This window comes from Agelaius phoeniceus, chromosome 28, assembly GCF_051311805.1.
Source record: "Agelaius phoeniceus isolate bAgePho1 chromosome 28, bAgePho1.hap1, whole genome shotgun sequence".
In the NCBI taxonomy this organism is placed as follows: Eukaryota; Metazoa; Chordata; class Aves; order Passeriformes; family Icteridae; genus Agelaius; species Agelaius phoeniceus.
In genome coordinates this window covers 4,198,210-4,218,517 of record NC_135292.1, presented here as the reverse complement: position 1 = coordinate 4,218,517, position 20,308 = coordinate 4,198,210, and the positions used below count along the sequence as shown (strand labels likewise).

Genomic DNA, 20,308 nt, shown 5'->3' with positions numbered 1-20,308 from the left:
TGTCTGTGCTTGCAGTGTCCTTGTGCCCTGCAGCCGGAGCCCTGATTCCTTGCCAGGGGCTGTTTGGGTGGGCTGTGCCCTGCCGAGGAGGGCAATGCCTCTGCCGGGTGCTTGTGGCCGAGCCGTGCCCTGGGTGCCGGGGCCCCCTTGGGCCCTGGGGCTGATCCCTCAGGGGCTGTAGGAGCTCTGCCCTGGCCTTTGCCTTCAGCTTGGCCTTTTGCTGCTCCCTTCTTGCACTCACCTGCTGGGCCTTTGTGCCCAAGTGCTGCAGGGCCTTCTTCTGCCCCTCCTGCAGCCCCCCTCAGTGCCTGTGGGTGCTTGTCTTGCTTTACAAGACAGGTGTCTGCTTGGGAAGGCAGAAAAAGCCTCTCTTGGAATGGAGAATGCAAACCCCCTCCCTCTTAATTTTTAGGATAGTGAAATCAAGGGGCTCTCAGGCAAAGATATGGGATTAGGAATAACGGTTCTTTACTAGTGTGTATAATATAATAATAGTAGTGTGTATCAACAGCTCCGGCAGTGACAACAAACAGAGCCCGGAGCCGGTCCCGGCCTTTCGGCTGCGGCGCTTTCCCCTTGGGTGCAGTTCCGGGCACGGCCGGCAGGGGCGCCGGTGGCTCCCGCGGGGCGGGGCAGCGCATCCCTGCCATGGGAACCTCTCTGAACGGCAATAGAGCAATCCCTTCATCTAACTCTTTCACTTTTTTACCTTCTGTAGCCTTTCTCCCGTGTTTTGAGAAAGAATTTGGAGAGGGCTGCCTTTTAACTGAGCTCCTCGTGTTTCGATAAGGTGCTTCCTGTAGAGAGAGGGATTTTCCCTGAACAGCCGGAGCTGTGGTTACCAAGGGGACGTAACTCAGAGCAGGAGGGGTCAGGGGAGGATATCCCGCCGAGGCTCAGTCGGAGTGTGGGCAGGGTGTGCTGCCGGAATCGCCAGAGGGGGATCTTCCCGTGGAGGCCGAGCCGGAGCGTGGGCAGCCCCCACATGGCTTCTGGCGGCTGATCCGGCAGCTCCCGGCAGAGAAAAGGCAGGTGGGAGACCCCGGCAGCAGCAGCGGCGCTGCCCAGCGCAGCTGGCACGGGCAGGGCAGCCGGGGATGGGATGGCTGGGACCCGCCCTCGGTGCGGTCGGCGCAGTGACCTCGGCCCACGCGGCAGGACAGAGCAACCCCATCTTGCCCAGCATGGCCGGCAGAGCGGCCGTGGGCCGGGCAGTGGGGCCAGGGCACACAAATTCACCGCCAGCGCCGGGGCAGGTGGAGCTGCCCTGGGCAGTGAGCCCGCACGTGGGATGGAAACCGGGGCAGGCGGAGCTGAGGCGGGCAGCGAGCCGGGACCCGGGACAGGCGCCTCGGCCGCCAACGGAGGGGGCAAGAGCTGCAGAGGATCCCACTCTCTTTCTGACTTTTCCTCTTGTTCCCCTCCCTTTCATTTCCCCTTTTTATTTTCTTGGTTTTTTTCCTCGGGTGTTTCTGATACTTCAAAGATTTTTATTCTCCTAAAACCTCCTGTCTAACATATGGCATCTTCTCTTTCTTCTAGATTAAATGGTTTTTTTTCCAAATAAATCCAGAAGCTAACAAATCTAAACTTCTGCTTGGATATTTTGAAATGGTCGACGAGCTAACTCATGACCTCCTAATGTTGTTTTTCTCATCACCTTTTTATTTATCCTTTGGCAAATTAAGCATCTTTCAGTTACTTGCTTTGCTACACCAAAAATCCCAGTGCACCCAAAATTCCTTAAAAAATGATCACACAAAGCTTGAGTACGCCAGTGGGGTTTCTGATGCACGTCTTCTAATCTTTTCCTAGTAAGCACATTTTATTAAGTAATTGTCTTCCATGTAGAAGTTTCTATTTCCCTGATTTATCTTGTTCATTTCCTATCTTGTTTAATTCTTTTTTCTCGGCTTCCCTAAACTTTGGAATTTCCAGTTTTTCCTCGTTTGGAGTTAATATTAAAATAACTCTTTCAGCTCCATTTTCTGCTGCATCCTTAGCTTTGTGATGTGCCCCCAGTTTGCCCAGTTTGCCTCTCCTTTGGCCCGGGCCGGGTTCCCCCCGCCCGCAGCGGCTGGGAGCAGCCGAGAGCCCCGCGCTGCCCATGCCGACCTGGCCCGGCTCCATGGCCGCTGCTGCCGCGGGCTGCGAGGGCTGCGGGAACGGGGCACCGAGGGTGTGGCTGCTGCTGGGGGAGGAGGAGGAGGAGGGAGGGAAGGGCAGGGATGGAGGGGGAGGAGGAGGCGGGGTAAGGGGGGAGGAGGGGGAGAAGGAAAGGAAGGGGCGGGATGGAAGAGGAGCAGGAGGTGGGGATAAGACAGGGGAGGAGGAGAAGGGCAGGGATGGAAGAGGAGGAGTGGGAGGAGAAAGAGCAGTGAAGAAGGCGGGGTTAGGGGGGAGGAGGAGATAGGACAGAGGAGGAGCGGGAGGAAGAGGAAGAGCCGGGACAAAGGCGGATCAAGGCTGAGCTGCGGGAACCACGCGGTCTCGATCCCTGCCTGAATTCGCAGCCCCCACCTGTGGGATCATCGCCCCCCCCATGGCTCCGGTGAGCGGGGAGGGGGAGCCCGGCCCGGATATCCCGGGGGGTCCCTGGGTTGTGTTTTTGGGGGGATGTTTGGAGAATGAAGAAGTCCAAGGCTGAGCGGAAAAGGCCCCTCGGGGGGACATCGGGGGGTGGCGGTGGCGGCTGCCGGCAGAGGCAGCCTGGAGGAGCAGAGCCCTGTGTGCCCCAGGAGGCCAAAGCGGGGAGGCCAGAGAGGGGGGAGCGCCGCCATTGGCGGGAGCCTCAAGAGCCTGGAGAGGGGCAGGGGGGACTCCTTGGAGGCGCTGCAGCCCAGAGCAGAGAATGAGGGGAGAAGGGAGCCTGGGAGCCCAAACAGCCCCGGTATCCCGAAATGGGGAGAGCCAAGAGGGGGGAGCTTTTGGCATTGCTGGCACTGCCAGCAGCCTGGGCAGGGCGGGCACCCAGGAGAAGGGGGACCCCCAATCCAAGTTTGACCCCAGCAGCTGGGACAGGGGGGAACCCCTGAACACCAAAGGGGAGGGACCAGGGATGGGGAACTCCTAGAAGGCTTTTTCATGGCTGAATCTTGGTGTTTGGGAGGGTTTTCTGGAGCCCAGATGGCCGGTGACTTGTAGAGATGGACTTGGGTGGGGGGAACTTCAAACTCCAGGTGCTCATCCCTTGTTTTCTCCAAACCAGGATTTCACATTGCCAACCCCTGTGAGGCTGTGAGAAAGAGGAAGATGCTCCGGGACACTGAGGCAGGTGAGGAGGAAGTCAGGGCCCCTTTCCCCTCTGTGCTTCTCCATCTCCCAGCCCAGCAGGGCCCCCAGCTGCAGCACAGCCCTGGGGGGATCTCGTTGCCCTTGCCTGTGGCACGGAGGCAAATCCCATGCTGTCCTTGTCCTTCCTCGCCCAGAGCAGGAGCTGAGCATGGAGAGCAGGGAGGACAAATGCCCGCGGCAGAACCTGGTGGCAGAGGCCGTTTTGAGCGGCTCCACGGCGCAGGAAGCCAATGGGGAGGAAAAGGCCCGGAGATGCCGCACGAGGAAGGGCTGCAAACGCAGATGGCGGGGATGTGAGGGGGAAAGAGCCAGCCTGGGCCGGGAAGGCGGCCGGAGATGGAGCCAGAGCTCGGAGCTGGTGCTCCATGAGCAGCTCCATGATGGGGAGAAGCCCCACACATGCATGGAGTGTGGGAAGAGCTTCAGGTGGAACTGCCACCTGATCGTGCACCAGAGGATCCACACTGGGGAACGGCCCTACGAGTGTGGGGAGTGTGGGAAGAGCTTCAGAGAGAGCTCCAGCCTGATCAGGCACCAGAGGTCCCACACGGGGGAGAGGCCCTATGAGTGTGGGGAGTGTGGGAAGAGCTTCAGGAGGAGCTCCCACCTGATCAGCCACCAGAGGACCCACACTGGGGAGAGGCCCTACGAGTGTGGGGAGTGTGGGAAGAGCTTCAGGAGGAGCTCCCACCTGATCAGCCACCAGAGGACCCACACTGGGGAGAGACCCTATGAGTGCTCCAAGTGTGGGAAGAGGTTTCCTACCAGCTCCAGTCTCTTCCAGCACTATCGGATTCACACAGAGGAGAGGCCCTTCCAATGCCCCGACTGTGGGAAGGGATTCAAGAACAACTCCACCCTCGTCACCCACCAGCGCATCCACACAGGGGAGAGGCCCTACGAGTGTGATAAATGCAGGAAGAGGTTTCTGACCAGCTCCAGGCTCCTCCAGCACTATTGGATTCACACAGAGGAGAGGCCCTTCCAATGCCCCAACTGTGGGAAGGGATTCCAGCGCAACTCCCACCTCGTCACCCACCGGCGCATCCACACTGGGGAGAGGCCCTACGAGTGTCCCCAGTGTGGGAAGAGCTTCTCCAGGAGCTCTCACTTGACTCAACACCAACAGAGGCACCGGTAAGGGAAGCCCTGCGAGTGCCCCGAGTGCGGGAAGAGCTTCGTGCGCTGCTGCAGCTCCATCCCCCACTGGAGGAGGCACTTTGGGCACAGCCCTGGTCACTCACATTCCCTGTGATCCATGTTGGGAACACTCCTGGCTGCTTGTCCTTTGGTTTTGCCTGAATTTTTTTCTCTTCTCCATCTCTCTCTACTCCAAAAGCCAAGAGGGATGGATCTGTCCCCTCAAAACCACTCAAATTCCACTGAACATAACTGAACTTTAACCCAAAAAGGCTCAATCCTACCTTAAATTCCTTGTTCCCTCCTAAAAAAAACTCAATGTCATGCCAAACTCAATCCATTCCACACCCACCAGGGTGAGATGGGGTTGGAAGGAGATTGGGAGAAGTGGGATCCCAATTTGGAGCAATGGGATGGGGATTGTGTGGGATGTATTTGATAGCAAATAAAACTTTCAGAGTTACTGATTTCTGTCCCATTTATTTTCAGTCAATTCTGTTTGCAGAGTGCCACCTTCTCAGCTGATTCAATTCCTATAAAAATCCCATGTTTTAAATCATCTAACCCAAACAATCCAAAACCCAATATCAAAATAAAACCACCCGCACACAATTAATGTTTTAAAAATAATTATAATTTTTCAAGAGTACTTAAGGATGTTATTAAAGTTTAATTTTTTGGTTGAAATGTCTGAGAAATTATAGTGGTATTTGGTTTTGTGTTTAGTATATTTGTAATATGAATTGTTTAACTAAGAGGTGTTAGATTGCTTGTTTGTTTCTTTAGATTTTTTTATCTAAAGTACATTAGTCATCGAGTTAAAATTTTCAAAAGGTATTTCTTGATATATAATTTGTTTATTTATATGCATTGGTAATATTATAGTAATACTTATTTTTGGTTTGAGTTAAATCATAGTTGGAGTATTGTAAAGAAGAGTTGAGATTTTTTTATTATAATTTATTTAATTTCAATTATTATTTCTTTGTTTATAATTTTATTGCAATTTGTTGAGGGGATAGGAAGGAAGTTCAAGGGCAGGAACATTTTTTCCTTGCTGGGAACTGGAATTCCAGACCCTGGGAGTGTGTGCAGGACCCCACAGACTGGGATCAAATACGGGCTGGGATCAAATATGGGCTGGGATCAAATATGGGCTTGGATCCTTTGGATTGGGGCTGCACAGACTGGGACCATATGGATCAGGACCACACAGACTGGGATCAATTGGACTGGGATCAAATATGGGCTGGGACTGTTTCTGAAAGTAACTTTGTTATAAGTTTTTGTTTCTGTTGTTAATTAAGCACAGTGAAATAGCTGCTTGTGTTAAACTGCCTGCTTGGATGGGATAACATCCAATGCACACGGGATGAGGACACCTGTACAGATCTGCCAACTATCAGCACTCCCCGTCTGAAGGCAGAGTGCACCAAGGCCCAAAAACTGGAGGTGATAAAGAGAAGGAGCCAAAACCACAGCCAAGAAACACACATGCTCTGAAAAGGCAGACCCAGGGAGGGGCCATGTAAAATCATTCCTGGAATATGTAAAGTAGTTTATGGATATGCATGAGGGTCTATGAATATGCACCAGGCTGATGTAAGGGGAAAGGTATTTCAGGGCGATGCAGATTCCTTGGTTGTGGCTTTAGTCCATTCTTATCACCTCCAGTTTTTGGGCTTTGGTTCACTCTGACTCTGAGAAATTGAGGTTTTGGGATTTTTAGTATGTTGTGGATGGAAGCAAAATGGAGGGCACAGTGTTTCGTCCTGGGTTTCTTCTTCATGCTTCTTCCTTCTTCTTCATGGGTTTGGGTGGCTTTTTGTATTTGGGCAGAAATTCCACATTGCAGGCTCTTTGGGATCAGTTATTAGGTTAAAAGGGAAAATAATCTAGGTGTCAGTTCCTAATTGGATAGTTTAGTCTTAAAAGACCTTAGAACAAGAGATTGTTGGCCATTTTGTGCCTTCTAATGAAAAGCTGCTGAACTCCCAGTAATGAGGCTGTTTTACCGATAAGAAATAATAAACACTTGAGTCTGAACATGAATTACTGTCTCAAGTGCCTTCAATCCAGAGCCAGTGAAACCAACAACTGGTACCCCACAGCTTGAGGTAGTGCCAAGGCAGAACTTGTTCATGCTCTTTTCCCCTGGTGATTTTCTACTCCCGTCCAGACTCTGATAGCAAAGCCATGCTGGTGACAAAAGATTGACCTTGGCATCCTGGGGCACTTTCTGGGTGGGTGTTTGAATCTGCTTTTCCAGGCCTCGGGCTGAGCAGGGTGAGGCCGAGGCCTGGGCCCCTCCAGGCGGCGCCGGGAGCGCCCGGGGCAGCGGCGAGGGGCAGCCCTGAGGGGCGGCACAGGGGGCATTTCCCCCGAGCGGGCGGGCGGGCGGGCGGCGGGGAAAGGCGCCCTGGGCACAAGGGCAGGCACAAGGGCCCCGGCTCTCTGCAGTGCGGGCGGCCCAGCGCCGATCGCTGCTCCCGGAGCCGCTGCCAGGGCCGGGTCTCCTCCCCGCCGCTGACCCTGCACCTGCAGCGCTGCCTCCGCCTCTGCCGGGCTCCCCGGCACGGACGGCAAGGACGTGGACACGCTGCAGCAGGGGCCCAGCAGGGACACCCAGATGGTGCCGGGGCTGCAGCTCCTCTCCTGCAAGGAAAGGCTGACACAGCTCGGCTTCTTCAGCCTGGGAAAGAGACCCAGCCTTGATCCAGCTGTGGCCTTCCAGTACCTGAGGGCAACACACAAGAAAGCTGGACAGGGACTTTGTACGAGGGCAGGCAAGGACAGGACAAGGGAGCATGGATCCAAATGGAGAGAGATTAGGTTTAGGTAAGGGATTCAGAAAAAAGACTCTCCTGGAACAGGTTGCCCAGAGAAGGTGGGCATGTCCCGTCCCTGACAGTGTTCAAGGCCAGGCTGCATGGAGCTCTAGACAAGCCGGTCCAGTGCAAGGGGTCCCCAGCCACAGCAGGGGGGTTGCAGCCATGGGATTTTCCAGATCCCTTCCAAGCCAAACCATGCCACGACTCCATGATTCTGGGATACTTCCCCTCCTCATTCTCTGGCAGAAAAAGAAACTTGGCCCCAAGTTCCACACTGCAGACCATGTCTTTTGGCAGCCTGCAACTGTGTCAACAGAGGATGAAAAGAGATGACATTACTGACACGATTTCCCTTTTCTACTTGAAAAGTAAATGCTCTGCTCCTGTCCACTCTGGCAAAATTGTCAGAAGAGGCAATTGTTCCCCACGAAATGCTTGGTCTCATGCAAAGAAGAAAGAAGCCAGAAGCCAACAGTCTTCGTTATTGCTACGTTGTTTTCTTTGGTTGCTTCTCTAATAGGAATGACTTTGGGGTGTGATCTGTTTGTTTCTCTCTTTCGTTCCTTGGGGCGTGCGGCGGCTCCTCCGTTGGGTTCCCCGGGCAATGGAGGAACGGCCGCGATCTCCGGCGGCTCCGCAGCAGCAGCAGCAGCAGCAGCAGCAGCAGCAGCAGCAGCAGCAGCAGCAGCAGCAGCAGCAGCAGCAGCGCTTCTCTTGATTGGTTTTCCACTCGACTTCCCACTCGCTCCCCATCCTCTTCTCCCTCTCACACTCACCCTACTCCCGTCCCGTGTTGGGCCGTGCCGTCCGTGTTCCGCCTCTCCCAGCCCGGCTGATGCCGCGTCCCGCAAGGCGCCCCTCGGCGGGGCCGCCCCGTGCCCGCCCCTGCCCGGCCCGCCGTGGTTCCGCCTCGGCCGGGCTCTCTCCGTCCTGGCTGTGGCGCCGCTGGAGGAGCCGCTCGCTCTGGTGCTGGCGGAGCAGCGCGGTCTTTTGGCCGCGCCTGGCGCGGGCTCTGGCCCAGCCCCAGCTGAGGCCCCGGACCCGAACGAAGCCCCTGCCGCGGTTCCGCCCGCGGCCGCCCCGCTGCCGCCCGGCTCCCGCCCCGTGGCCGACAGCGTGGCCGGCAGCTGCCCTGCTCCGAGCTCCGCCGCTCGCCAGCTCGGCCGCCGGCCCCGAGCCGCCGCAGCCCGGGGCAGCTCGGCAAGCAGCAGCGTGCCGGGCGGGCGGGTGCCCCGGGCAGAAGAGCGGCAGCGCGGTGCCGCCCGCACGGGCGGAGAGGCCTCCCCTAGAGCAGCTCTAGCAGCAGGGCCCACTGCTGGGCAGCGGCGGCTGCGGCAGCGTTTACTCCGGTCCCCGCCTCACCGATGGCGCCCCGGGAAGAGACGGGGCCGGCTCGGAGGGCGGCGGCGGGCGGCGGGCGATGAGCTCAGCCCGCCGCTGGCCTTGGCTCGCAGGCGGCCATCAAGCGAGTGTCCCGGGAGCACATCTCGGAGTGGGCACGGCTGGGGAGTGAGCGGGGCCAGCGGGAGGAGCCGGCGGGGCGTGCCGGGTGGGGCTGAGGCGAGGCCCGGCAGGGCGGCAGCCGGAACGCTGCGAGGGCAGCGAGCGTGGAGTGAGCGGGGGCCGCGCAGCGCCCCGGGCCGGGCCATGGCGAGCCGCGGCGGGGCCGGGCAGGGGCTGCCCGAGGCGCGGCGCAGCTTCGGCCCCGCTGACGGCATCGCGGTCCCCCCGCAGTGCAAGGGCGCCCTTGTGGCCCTGGAGCTGGCGCTGCTGTGGATGGTGTCGCGGCCTGGCTTCGTGCGGCTCCTGGACTGCTTCGAGGTGCCCGAGGGCTTCGTGCTGCTCACGGAGCGTCCGCAGCGCTGTCAGCACCTCTGGTACTTCCTGCACGAGCGGCGGTTCCTGACGGAGCCCGTGGCGCGGGGGCTGTTCCGCCAGGTGCTGGAGGCCATGGGGCACTGCAGCAGCCGCGGCGTCCTGCACCCCCACATCAAGGCGAGAACGTCCTCGTCGACCTGGCCATGGGCGAGGCGAAGCTCATCGACTTCGGCTGCGGCACGATCCTCCAGGACACGTTCTACACCCGGATGTCAGGTGAGCCCAATGCCGGGGCCCAGCTGGGCAGCAGAAGTTCCTCCCTTGGCTGGCATAGGGGGAAGAGGGAGGGAAGGAAGGAGGCAAGGAAGGAGGGGGAATCCTTCTTCAGCCAGCTGCAGCCAAGTTGCTTTGTGGCAGGGCAGGGGCTGGCTGTTGTGGAACGGGAGCTGGCTGGGAGGGAGGGAGCAGCATGGGCCTGATGAGCTGCGCCCGTGTCCCATAGGAACGCCGGAGTACAGCCCACCAGAGTGGATCCTCTTTGGCTGCTACCATGGCCAGCCAGCCACCATCTGGTCCCTGGGCATCCTGCTCTATGAGCTGCTCTGTGGGCACCTTCCTTTCCACACCAACGAGGACATCGTCCGGGGCCAGCTCTTCTTCCTGCCCCGGGTGTCTCAAGGTGGGGATGCGCCTTCAAGGCACGAGGGGAAGAACGGCACTGGGAGGGGCGGCTGGCACATAAGCGTCCTGCTCTTGCAGCTGGTGAGGAGGTGGATCTCCTGGGCTTAGCTGGAGGAGGTGGCACCTGTGCCTCTGTGCTGGTGTCCTCCGCAAGAGAGGATCGATAGGAAGCTTTTGGCTGCAGCTCTGAGCACTCCTGGTGTGGCCTGGGCACTGTGGAATGTGGGAGAGCACAGACAGGAGCCTTGTCCCGCTGAGCGGCGGTTTCTGGTTTCTCTCCGCAGAGTGCCAACACCTCATCAGGTGGTGTTTATGCATGGAGCCCACAGACAGGCCAGCACTGGAGGACCTTTTTGAGCATTCTTGGCTGCAGGAGCCCTGCCTGGCCCAGGAGACAGCAGAGATCCAGGAGCCCAGCAAGCAGCAGCGGCACGCGTCTCATGGCGCTGGAAGAAAACCCCGGAGCGTTTCCCTGCGGCCGCGGCGCGGAGGAGAGAGCGCAGCTGAGGAGATGCTGCTTCTGCTGGTCCCCGCGAGCTGTGGAGGCAGCGGCTCCGTGCTGCCCGTCCCATTGGAGAAGTGGTGGCAGTGCGGTGAAGGTGCCACGGACTGGGACAGGGGAAACATCCCCCTGCAGCTCAATGGCATCGTGATGTCCCCGCAAGCCGAGGCACAGCTGGCGTGTTCTTCTGGAGCACGACGTGGAGCTGGGAACACCATCCTGGAGCTGGCCGCTGGTGGGGCAGAGCCGATTGGCTTTGGCTGCGGCCCCTGCCTGGAGGACACGCTCTGCGCCCCGATGGAATCAAGATGAGTCCCCAGCCGGCGCAGGGGCGGGGGGATGCTGGTGCTTCCAGGCACGGCAGGGCTCGGCCTGGCCACGCGCCGGAGGTTCCCTGCTCGGCGGTGCTGGGGAATATTAATTTTTCCGCCGGCCGCCGAGCTGCTTTTTGGCAGGACAGGGGATGGATGTTGTGGAAGGGGAGCCGGCTCCTGGCCTTGCTGACAGCTTCTGCCAGCCAGCCTGGCACGGGCTGAGGCGGGGGCAGCCAGCCTGACAAAAGCATCCATCCATGTGGATGGGGGCGGCAGAGGGGGACGGGTTCCGAAGCCGTGCCCCAGCTGGTCTGCTCTGCACGCCCTTGAGGAAGGGGTGCGTTTATGGGCAGGAGAGGTGGGGATTTTCCCCACCCGTGGACAGGTTTAATTCTCACATGGAGTGGTCAGACCCTCCTCAGGCCCATGAAACGGTGACAGGCTTTGTGCTTTTTCTTGTTTCCAGGTCTTGTTTTGAATTGACTTTCGTGCAATTGTTCTTTGTTTTTCCCAGGAGGATTACACCTGGTGCCCGGACCGGACGGGGAAGCGCTTGCAGCGTCCGTGGAGCGCGTCCATTGCCAGCGCTGCCCCAGGGGCCACGGTCTGCAGGGACAGCCCCTTCCAGAAGGACGAGGACCTGGTTTGGGATCGGCTCCTCTCCTGGCAGCAGCTCTCCAGAGGTGGGCACCCGGCTCCACAGCTCGGCTGGCAGAAGGGCTCTGGGCAGGCGGCAGCGGGCACACGGGCATCCCGCTCTTGCAGCTGCTGAGGAGGTTGCTGTGCCGGGATTAAGCAGAGGAGGTGGAACGTGGCCTGCCCCGCTGCCCTTCTCTAAAAACAGAGAATGGGTCGGGAGGTTTGGGCTCTGAGCACAGCCAGCAGCCTGGCCCGGGCACAGGCCCTGGCGGGACAGGGGGACAGGAGCCTGCTGCCACTGACCGTGGCTCTCTGGTTTCTCTCCGCAGGCTGCCAGCACCTCATGCCATGGGAACGGCACCGCTCGGCCTGCCAGGCTGGGAGGGCTGGAGGGCGGCCGGTGTTCATTTGCTGTTAAAAATAAATTGGGTTTTTTTGTCATTGTCATCATCGGAGCGTTTCTTTCCTCCTTTTCCAAGCTCTTGGCCTCCCTTCCTCCAGGGTAATCTTTTTTCTCCTTCCTCAACCGCTTGATGGCATTTGGCAGGGGGGGTTAAGCAACATGAAAAATTCATCAACAGCTCCTGTTGCCAACTGCAGCAGCCCCTTCAAGAGCCCTGAGCTTCCACCAAGGTGAGTGTGTGCCTTGCAAAAGGAAGTGCTTTGCAGTGATGGGGTTGTTGCCCTGCTGCAAAAGCTGGGAGGAAATCAGAAATGGAAAAATGCCAATTTGGCTCAACCACCGCCCAGGTTCTTCATCTTTTCCCTCTTCTCCATGACAGGCAGGCAGTGCTGGACTCCAGTAAGGTTCAAGTTCTTGGTGCTCTCTGGCATCAAAGGGATCAAGTAAACTCTTGTACGCAGGGACTACAACAGGGCTACTTGTCAGAACCCAGGAAATTCCTCTGGCTGCCCTGGAGGACTCGAGCCCCTGCCCAGGGGGCTCAGAGACCCTAGCACAGAGCCCAAGACCCCTGTGCCTTTGATTTAGCCCATGGAAAAAACAAGCTTATATGAAGATTTGTGAGCCATGACACTTTAAGTAGAATGATAGTGAATTTATCCCAGGGTGGAAAATAGATTTTTGGGGGTTTCTAGAATGGGGCTTCAAGGGGCAAGATGGTGGAATCTGAGCGTGTCCAGCCTTTCTTCTTCTTTTTCTTCTTCTTCTTGGCCTTCATCTTCTGCTGGATGGTGGCACTTTTAGATTGGTTTAGAGTAGAAGCTCACTGTCTAACATAGGTGATAGGTATTGGAAAGTAATTGTCAATATCGTACAGGTAGTTTTTAGGATAAAAAGATAACACCACCCTGGGGCAGGCAGAGTGCCTTAGACTGTGTTGCTGAGAGGACCTTGGCAGGACAGGAGAAAGAATTTTATAGATAAGATACAAGAAACAACCTTGAGAGCCAGAAATGAAGAGCTCTGACTCCTTCTTCGAGCGCCGGGCTGGGAAAAGAGACTTTGGAACTTATCTCGGGCTCACTCTGACCAGCCAGAGACCCCGAGTGCATGAGTCCGTAAGACGAAATCTTGAAGGACTGGCTCCAAAACATAAATATCCTTGTTGGTCGTGTCTTCTTGACCAAGAAATCCTTCAAAGCTCTTGTAACTACAAGTCTTGCGGCCCTGTGAGCCATGCGGTGCAGATGGGAGCCCAACTCACCCTTCCTGTCTATGTAGAAGAGAAGAAAAAGCAATGGCATCATCTGAAAAACTCAGAGGTCCGCTCTCTAGCTCCTTCCAAACTCCTTCAAATGGCCCAAAGTGTGATTTAGCTACAAATAGATGACAAGGACTCTTAGTGCTGGCTCTTGGACTCCAGAGCAGCTGCTTTAGAATCTTTCACAGAACCCTGTGCAGTTCTGTGGTGCCAGAAATGGATCATTTGAAGAAACTTTGAAGAAACAACTGACTTGCATGGAGGTTTGTTTGAAGGGTATTTGAGGAGAAAGGCTCCCGGCAGAGCTCTGGCCTTTGGCCTAGCTGTGTCCCCTGCTGATTGTCAAGTGTGCCATCAGCTGCAGGGCTTTCTGGGCTAAAACTGTCATCAAGTCACTGGGACTTGCTCTTTTTGGCCTCTAAAAGCTGGAGCCACTTTCGGGGCAAATTTGGAGACCTCATCTCTGGGAGGATGGAGCAGCTAGGATTTTCCCAGTTGCTGGGAATGGTTCTCCAGGCCCTGAGTGTAAAACGGGGCTGCCCAGCAAGTGCGGATCTGCAAGATGATAAACAATTGTCTTGGTTTGAAAAGAGAGGTGTCTGCTAAGGAAGGCAGAAGCCTTCTCTGAAATGGAAAATGTCAATCCCCTCCCTTCAAATGATTCTCATTTAGAAATTCAAATGCTCTCAGGGAAAGATATGGGGATAGGAACTGAGCCCACAGAGCCGGGCAGTGTTTGCTGATGCTCTGAGCCCTTCCTAAAGATCCTGTGCGGGCTGTCTCAGACACCTGGGGCCAGGGATTCCTTCCAAGCTGGGCCACTTGGGCTGGGCCGGGGGCGGCCCCGGGGCAGAAGGCAGTGTGTGCAAAGGCCCTGGGTGGCACGCTGCAGCACGGTCACCGTGCCATGGAACGGAAGCCGGTGTCCAAGGCCCCTTTGTGACACGTGGGAAATAGAAGCTTGCCCGGCTGCTGGCAACACGCAACGGGGCACAACGGGACAGAGCGGTGCCGTGAGGAGCCCCCGCACAGCGCACTCGCTCCCGTCTGACCCGGAGCTTCTCCGCGGCGCTGTTCCTGCAGCTGAGCTCGAGGCCAGAGCACAGGACTCGCTGACCCGTGGCCTTCCTGAGGCTTCTATTCTGCAGCTGCCCTCAAGGGCAGAGCGTGGGACTTGGTGCCCCGGAGCTTTCCCAAGGCATCTCTCCTGCAAGGAGCTCCAGGCACAGCCATGGAGCAGAGACCCCCGAGAGTGCCCAAGCTGGCCTGGGTGGAGGAGGAGGAGGAGGAGGAAGAAGAAGGCCCTGGAGCTGCTCCAGCACAGGAGACAGAAGAGGTGGTGCCGTTCCATCCACCGCAGGAGGGTGAGTGGCAGAGCTGGGCTGCAGGGCTGGAGCCTGCAGCCAATTGGCACCATGCCATGCCATGCCATGCCATGCCATGCCATGCCATGCCATGCCATGCCATGCCATGCCATGCCATGCCATGCCATGCCATCCCCTGGGGAAATGCCCATGGACAGGAGGGAAGAGGGGCCGGGCAGACACCCCGCAGTGGCCGTGCTCCATCCCCTGGGGCATCCCGGGGCTCTCCCTGCCTGGGCAGCACAGGGCTGGGCTCTGTTCTCCGGCCTCTCCCGCAGCCCCTCAGCTCTGGCTGCACTCGCTCTTTGCCAGATGCAGCCCTGGAGCGCACACAAGAGCAGGAATCCAGCCGTGGCTGCTTCCGCAGAACAGCACAGGTACCTGCAGCCACCCCCACCTGGGCTGGGCCTGCTGTCCCTGCTCAGCCCAGCACCGTGTATGCAGCACTCCTTGCAACATCCCCGGCCTCTTGCCCTTCTCCTACAGCTCCTCTGCGACTTTATCCGGAGCATTGGGCAGGAAGAGACCAGCACCATGGGCACTGGGCTCAGAGCTCACTCAGAGCTCCTCAGTCATGAGACCAGTGCCGCCCTGCTGGATTTGCTCCTGGAGAAGGCTGTTGCCAGGCCAGAACAAGTGAGCAGCCTGGGGCCAGGCTTCAATTCCCCCATGAGTCCCGTGGCTTCCCCAGCCACGCCTGCTGGTCCCTGGGAGCCTTTGAGGCCATGGCAGTGCGCTGGCAAGGGAAGCACTTCTCTGGGGACCCTGGGGACATGGCTCCCTCTGGCAGCTTTCCAAGTCTCCCCGTGCCTTCTCCAGGTGCCCGCCATGGTGAGGTCCATTCACCGATGGCTCCTGGCCAATGATTCTGCCCAGCACAGGCTGGACAAGGCCCTGCTGAATCTCACCAGAGCACACCCGGGTGAGGCAGTGGTGACGCTGCTGCGTGCGGCCCCGTCCTGTGACAGGTATGGGGCCCACCTGCCCAGAGGGCTCAGGCCTCCCCAGCCCATCACCCTGTACCGCCTGGCCCAGGTGTCTGAGCAACAGAGAGTTCCAGGGCCCTCTGGCTGCTGCCTTTCCCAGCCCTGGCACGTCAGCCCCCGAGCCTGCTGCCATGCTCCCTTGCCACCCCTCAGGGGCCTGTCCCCACAGGGCTGGGCTGCCTGGCTGCTGCTGGCCAGGCCCAGTGGGCAGAGGAAGAGCCGGCGGTCAGCCCGGGCCCCTAGGGATGCCCAGGCCACAGTGCTGTGTCTGAGACGCCCCTGAGACAGAGCTCTAACCCCGCAGAGCTGCCATCTCCATGTGGAAGACCATCATGTGCTCGTCCAGGACTGCAGAGCCAGTGCTGCTGATCCTCCTGGATGTGCTGGGCAGCTGGCCAGAGCGCAGCACATGCACCTCCGATGGGGACAAAACGGGTGTCTTTGGCCTGGCTGTGAGTTTCTGCAAGTGGCCTTTGCTGGCCACAAGGCTGCCTCTCCAGCAGCTCTCCATCCTCCTTCCCCCACTGCATCTCCCTGCCTCAGGCTCTGGCCTCAAACCTGGCCCAGGGGCAGCCTCAGGCCCACCAGGCCCCATGCTCCCCCTGCCAAGGTCTCTCCGGGCCTCTCCCTGCCCTGCTCGGGCCCTGCCCCAGGGACACCTGGGCACTGAGCGCTGTCTCGGGGGGCTTTGTCCCTTGCAGGCAACTGTGGTCATGTGGAAGATGCTCCAGGAGCCCCATGTGCCACGTGTAGTGACGTCGTATTTCCCCCAGCTATTTGTGCATCTGCTCTTCCAAGTGTTCTTCAGCACAGCAGAGATGCCAGAGGAGGTCAATGCCTTCTGGAAGGAATGCCTGCAAGAGCACGGCCTTGCCACCAGCCCCAACAGGTGCTCCATGCCAGTCCTCCTGTCCCTGCCACGTGGCCTGCCAAGGAGCCAGTGCTGCCAGGGTGACCTGGCCTTTGCTGTGCACACAGGTTTGCAGTGCAGAGCCTGAAGTCCCTACTCTGCCGAAAGCAGTACAAGGAGGTGGTGGTGTCAGTGGAACGCAAGCGTGGCTGGGACACGCTGCTCTGTGCTGACACCCGCCACTATGCCGTGGGTCTGCTGGCCAGGTGAGACTCCCCTTCTCCCCATTGCTCCCGGCATTTGTGCCCTGTGCCCGGGCTGTCCCACACAGTCCCCGTGGCCCTGGGTCACAGGGCCTTGTCACCGAGGGACGGCCAAGCAGACTGGAAGACTGGGAAGGGAGAGAGCACAGGAGGAGACACCTCCTAAAGGGCCCAGGTCCCCTTGCAGGATGGTGGTGAAAGACCAGCAGGCTCTGCCAGCCTGTCCTTGGAGAGATTTGTTCAGGTTCCTGGTCCCTTTTTCGCCCTCCTAGGGAGATGCGCCATGCTTGTCTTGGGTTGGGTTCCAGTATTGCACTCCGCCTCCTCTGGCTGCTCAGCCACAGGAGCCACACTGGGATCTGCCCGCCCTGGCGTTCCTTGTGGAGGTGAGCCGGGTGTGCAGCGCTGCCTGGCTGAGCTGCCTCCCAGCTCTCTGCCCTCTGGGAGCCGCAGCCGCCTGGGACGCTGCCCGCGCCCTGTGCTGCTGCTGCTGCTGCTGCTGCTGCTGCTGCTGCTGCTGCTGCTGCTGCTGCCTGGGCCCAGCCCTGTGCGGCTCCGGGCTCCTGCCAGCCAGCTCCCCCATCACTGGCCTGTGCCTTTCAGCTCCTCCAGTGCCTGGATGCCAGTGAATGTGGTGCCAGTGTTGTGAAGGTCTCTTCAAGGTACCTGCAGAGCGAGTGCAGGGAGAGGCGTCGCCTGGCGCTCAGGGCCCTGCTGGAGCTCATTGATGATCCCTCAATGGTGAGAAGGGGGCGGTGGCTGAAGCTGCGCTGGGAACGCAGTCACTTGGCCTGGCCTGGGCTTGGGGCGCTGGGGCAGCTGCTCCCAGCTCTCCTGCCTCCCGCTTCAGCTGCCCACGTGCTTCAGGACAGGCCTTTGGCCTCTGGGCCCTGCGGCAGCAGGATGGCCTTTCACAGACTTGTGTTCCGCACAGGCCGAAAGAATGTGGAGCCTGACCCAACGCCTCATGGACCTACTGTGCGACAATGATGCAGAGATAGCTGGCATGACCCTCATCACACTCAGCTTTCTATTCCTGCACAAATCACATATTCTGATGTCAACCCCCATTGCCCTGCAGCTGGCTGAGGCGCTCCTGCCACTCTTTGACCACGTAAGGCTCTGTGCCCCCAGCCACAGCCGCCGGCTGCTGCCTGGAAACTGTGTGCCCTGTGCATTTCCAGCCCTGTGCCCAGGGGGGCCTGCAGGAGCCAATGCTGAGGTAGTTTTTCTTTTTTTTTTCCTACAGGATAATAGCCAGGTCCAGCTGCTCTCCATCAAACTCTTCCGAGACATGATGGAGTATTTGGAAGAGAGAGAAAACCCTTTGGAAAGCCCTGTGCAACAGAGCTTGCTTGCACTCTTCTTCCACTGCCATGATGAGAATCAGCGTGTGGCAGAGGTGAGGACTCGTGGGCTGCTGCTGTCCCCCTGGCAGGGGGCTCGGCTGCCTCCTGCCCTGCGCCTGCTGGATCGCAGCCTCCTGCAGGCCATGGCACGGGGACGCGGGTGCCGTGCCCTGGGCTGTGGGGCCATCTCCGCGTCCCTGCTGCTCTCCAGGCTTCTCGGGAAGCGCTGCTTTGTGCGCTCAAGTTGATGAAGAGGAGGGATCTCAAGAAGCTGGTGAAGGAGCAGCAACTGTGCAAGTTCAGCGAGTGCCTGGTAAGGAGGGCCTGCAAGGCCCAGCCTCAGGCTGGAGAAGGCCCCTGAGGGCGGTGCTCAGTGTGCGGGCCGGGCAGCTGTGCCCCTGCCCGCTGCGGCAGCCAGAGGCCGCGCGGGCTCCTCTCCAGGCTCCCGAGGGCCCGAGCCGGGTGCCCGTGGAGCCCCGGCCCGGCGGGGCTGCGGGCCGGCACCGTGGCTCCCCGGGCAGCAGCCGGCCCGCTGCCCCCTGCTCTCGGGAGCCCTTGGCCGGCGGCTGCTGGCCGCGCCTCAGGGCTGTGCGGGCAGGGGTGGCCGGGGCTGGGCGCAGGCAGCGCCCGGCCCAGGGGCTGAGCCCGCGCCAAGCCTTCCCTCCTGCCGCTCTCTGCAGCTGGCAGAGGACAGGAGCCGAGCGGCCGAGCACCTGCGCCGGGCCCTGCGCTACCTGCAGAGCCCACAGGAGCCCCTGCGAGAGGCGGCCATCAGCTTCATGGGTGAGCCACGAGCCCGCGCTCCCTCCCCGGCCAGGCCCGCCGCAGCTCGGCCCCGGCCCCGCCTGCTGCCCCGGCAGCGCCAGCCGGGCCCGGCGCCATGGAGCCCCGCCTGGCCTGGGCATTGCTGCTGCTGCCCGCTGGCAGCCGTGCCCTGGGGCGGCAGCGTGCGCCAAGGGCCGGGCTAAGCCCTGCCGGGCCAGCAGCCCGTGTGGCCACAGCGCCGGCAGCGCCGCTGGCAGGGAGCTGTGCCGCTGCCGCCGTGACAGGCTCTGTGTTCACAGGCATGGCCGGGCGGCGCCTGAGGGGGCAGCAGCGAGAGCTGCAGCTGATCTGCGCTGGTGAGTGAGGGCAGCGGGCTGGCAGCGGGGGCTGCCGGGGGGGAGCTGCAAGCCCTGCCCCGGCTGCGGAGGGCTCTGCTCCCGTGGCCAGAGCACACTGAGCTTTCAGGGCCACGGGGGCCATTGCTGGCCCGCAGCTTCGGCCTGATCGCCTTGCTCCCTGCTCCCTCCTGGCCATGGCAAGAGCCGGCTGGCATGGCCCTTGCTGGGGGCTCTCCTCGGCTCCCCGCACATCCGGCTCTGACCGTGGCTCTGTTGCTCTCTCTTGCAGCCCTTGAAGACAAAACAAATGACATCAGCCTCGCCGTCGGAAGCCTGGCAATTCAAACGCTCTGCATCCTCAAGTCAGGAGAGCGGGCTCCCATCTCAAGGTTCCAGTGGCTCCTAAATCACCTGCGCAGGGCATGGAAGACACGGCCTCGTCTGTCACGGCTCGGCTGCCTGCCCTGCTGCAGCTCTGTGGAGAGCTGATCCCAGAAGATCTTTTTGCTGGGGCCACCTGAGTCAGGAGGAATTTTCTTTTACTTCAAGAATGTTCTTTTCTTTTTTTTTTTTTTTCCTTTTACCATGTAAATATAGACTGTGTTCTAATACACAGACTGCCAGGATCTTTCTTTTGCTGCCCAGGGTGCGCAGGGCCTAGGGGCAGAGGGGATAAAGGGTGCTTGTGCTCAGCCAGCTGCCCAGGCGTGCAGTGGGCAAGGGGAAATGGCCAGAAGGCCCTTGGCCTTTGGTGGTTCTGCTGAAGCCTTTGTGCTGCCCAAAGAGTGGCCACTCAGCTTTCCTCCACTTCAGCTTTCCTCCCCATGTGTGGTGGTTTGACAGGAAATATGTTTTCTGGGATGCTGTGGTTAGGCCATGGATGTTCCGATTTGAATATTGGCACGTAATGTGGCCATTGGGACATTGGGTCCGCCTCTGAGAACACAGGGGTTAAAAGCAGAGCACTTGTGGGGGAAGTTCTCTTGGGTTTCCGTGGGGAAAGAGTTCGGGTCTCTGCCCCGGCCCAGCTGCTGGCTGGGCGGGCGGAGGGGAAAAGCCATGTGGCCGGGAGAGGTAGGCCTGAGCCCGGGGCTGGAAGGGTGGAAGAGAGAGAGAGAGACACCGGGAGCCATCGGGCAGCCTCCCGGGAGACAGAGAGAGAGAGAGAGAGAGCCGGTGCCTGGGACTGTGACCTTGAACCTTGATAAACATGGGCCTGTGCCGGCAGCACGGCTGGGACGGAGAAGAAGGGGGGGTGCAGCCGGCCGCTTGTAGGAGCTTTTAACCCCTTTTTGGACAATGAAAACTTTACAGAACATTGACCTTTCCTAGAAGAGAGATAGAGTGGAAGATGAAGAAGGAAATGGGCAAGTGTGAGAGAGGTCTGGGCAAGTGAGAGATGTTGGAAGAATAGAGAAGAATCTTAGTGGGAAGAGATGATGGACTGGCTTTTGCTGGACTCTTTTTGTACAGCCATGGACAGAACCATGTTCCTTGTGACACAGAGACT

General features: G+C 59.2%; 2 protein-coding genes across 2 annotated transcripts in view; one reads left to right on the top strand and one right to left on the bottom strand.

Annotated features, from left to right (window-relative positions):
- Positions 1-20,308, bottom strand: part of LOC143696064 (uncharacterized) — a 258,015-nt gene that overhangs the window by 25,976 nt on the left and 211,731 nt on the right. The window lies entirely within an intron of this gene.
- LOC143696054 (uncharacterized) overlaps positions 3,323-20,308 on the top strand; it is a 569,411-nt gene continuing 552,425 nt past the window's right edge. Inside the window, exon 1 of the mRNA XM_077191260.1 lies at positions 3,323-4,218. Within this exon, the coding sequence (XP_077047375.1) occupies positions 3,443-4,218 (776 nt within the window). The 5' untranslated portion in view covers positions 3,323-3,442. The remainder of the gene's footprint in view (positions 4,219-20,308) is intronic.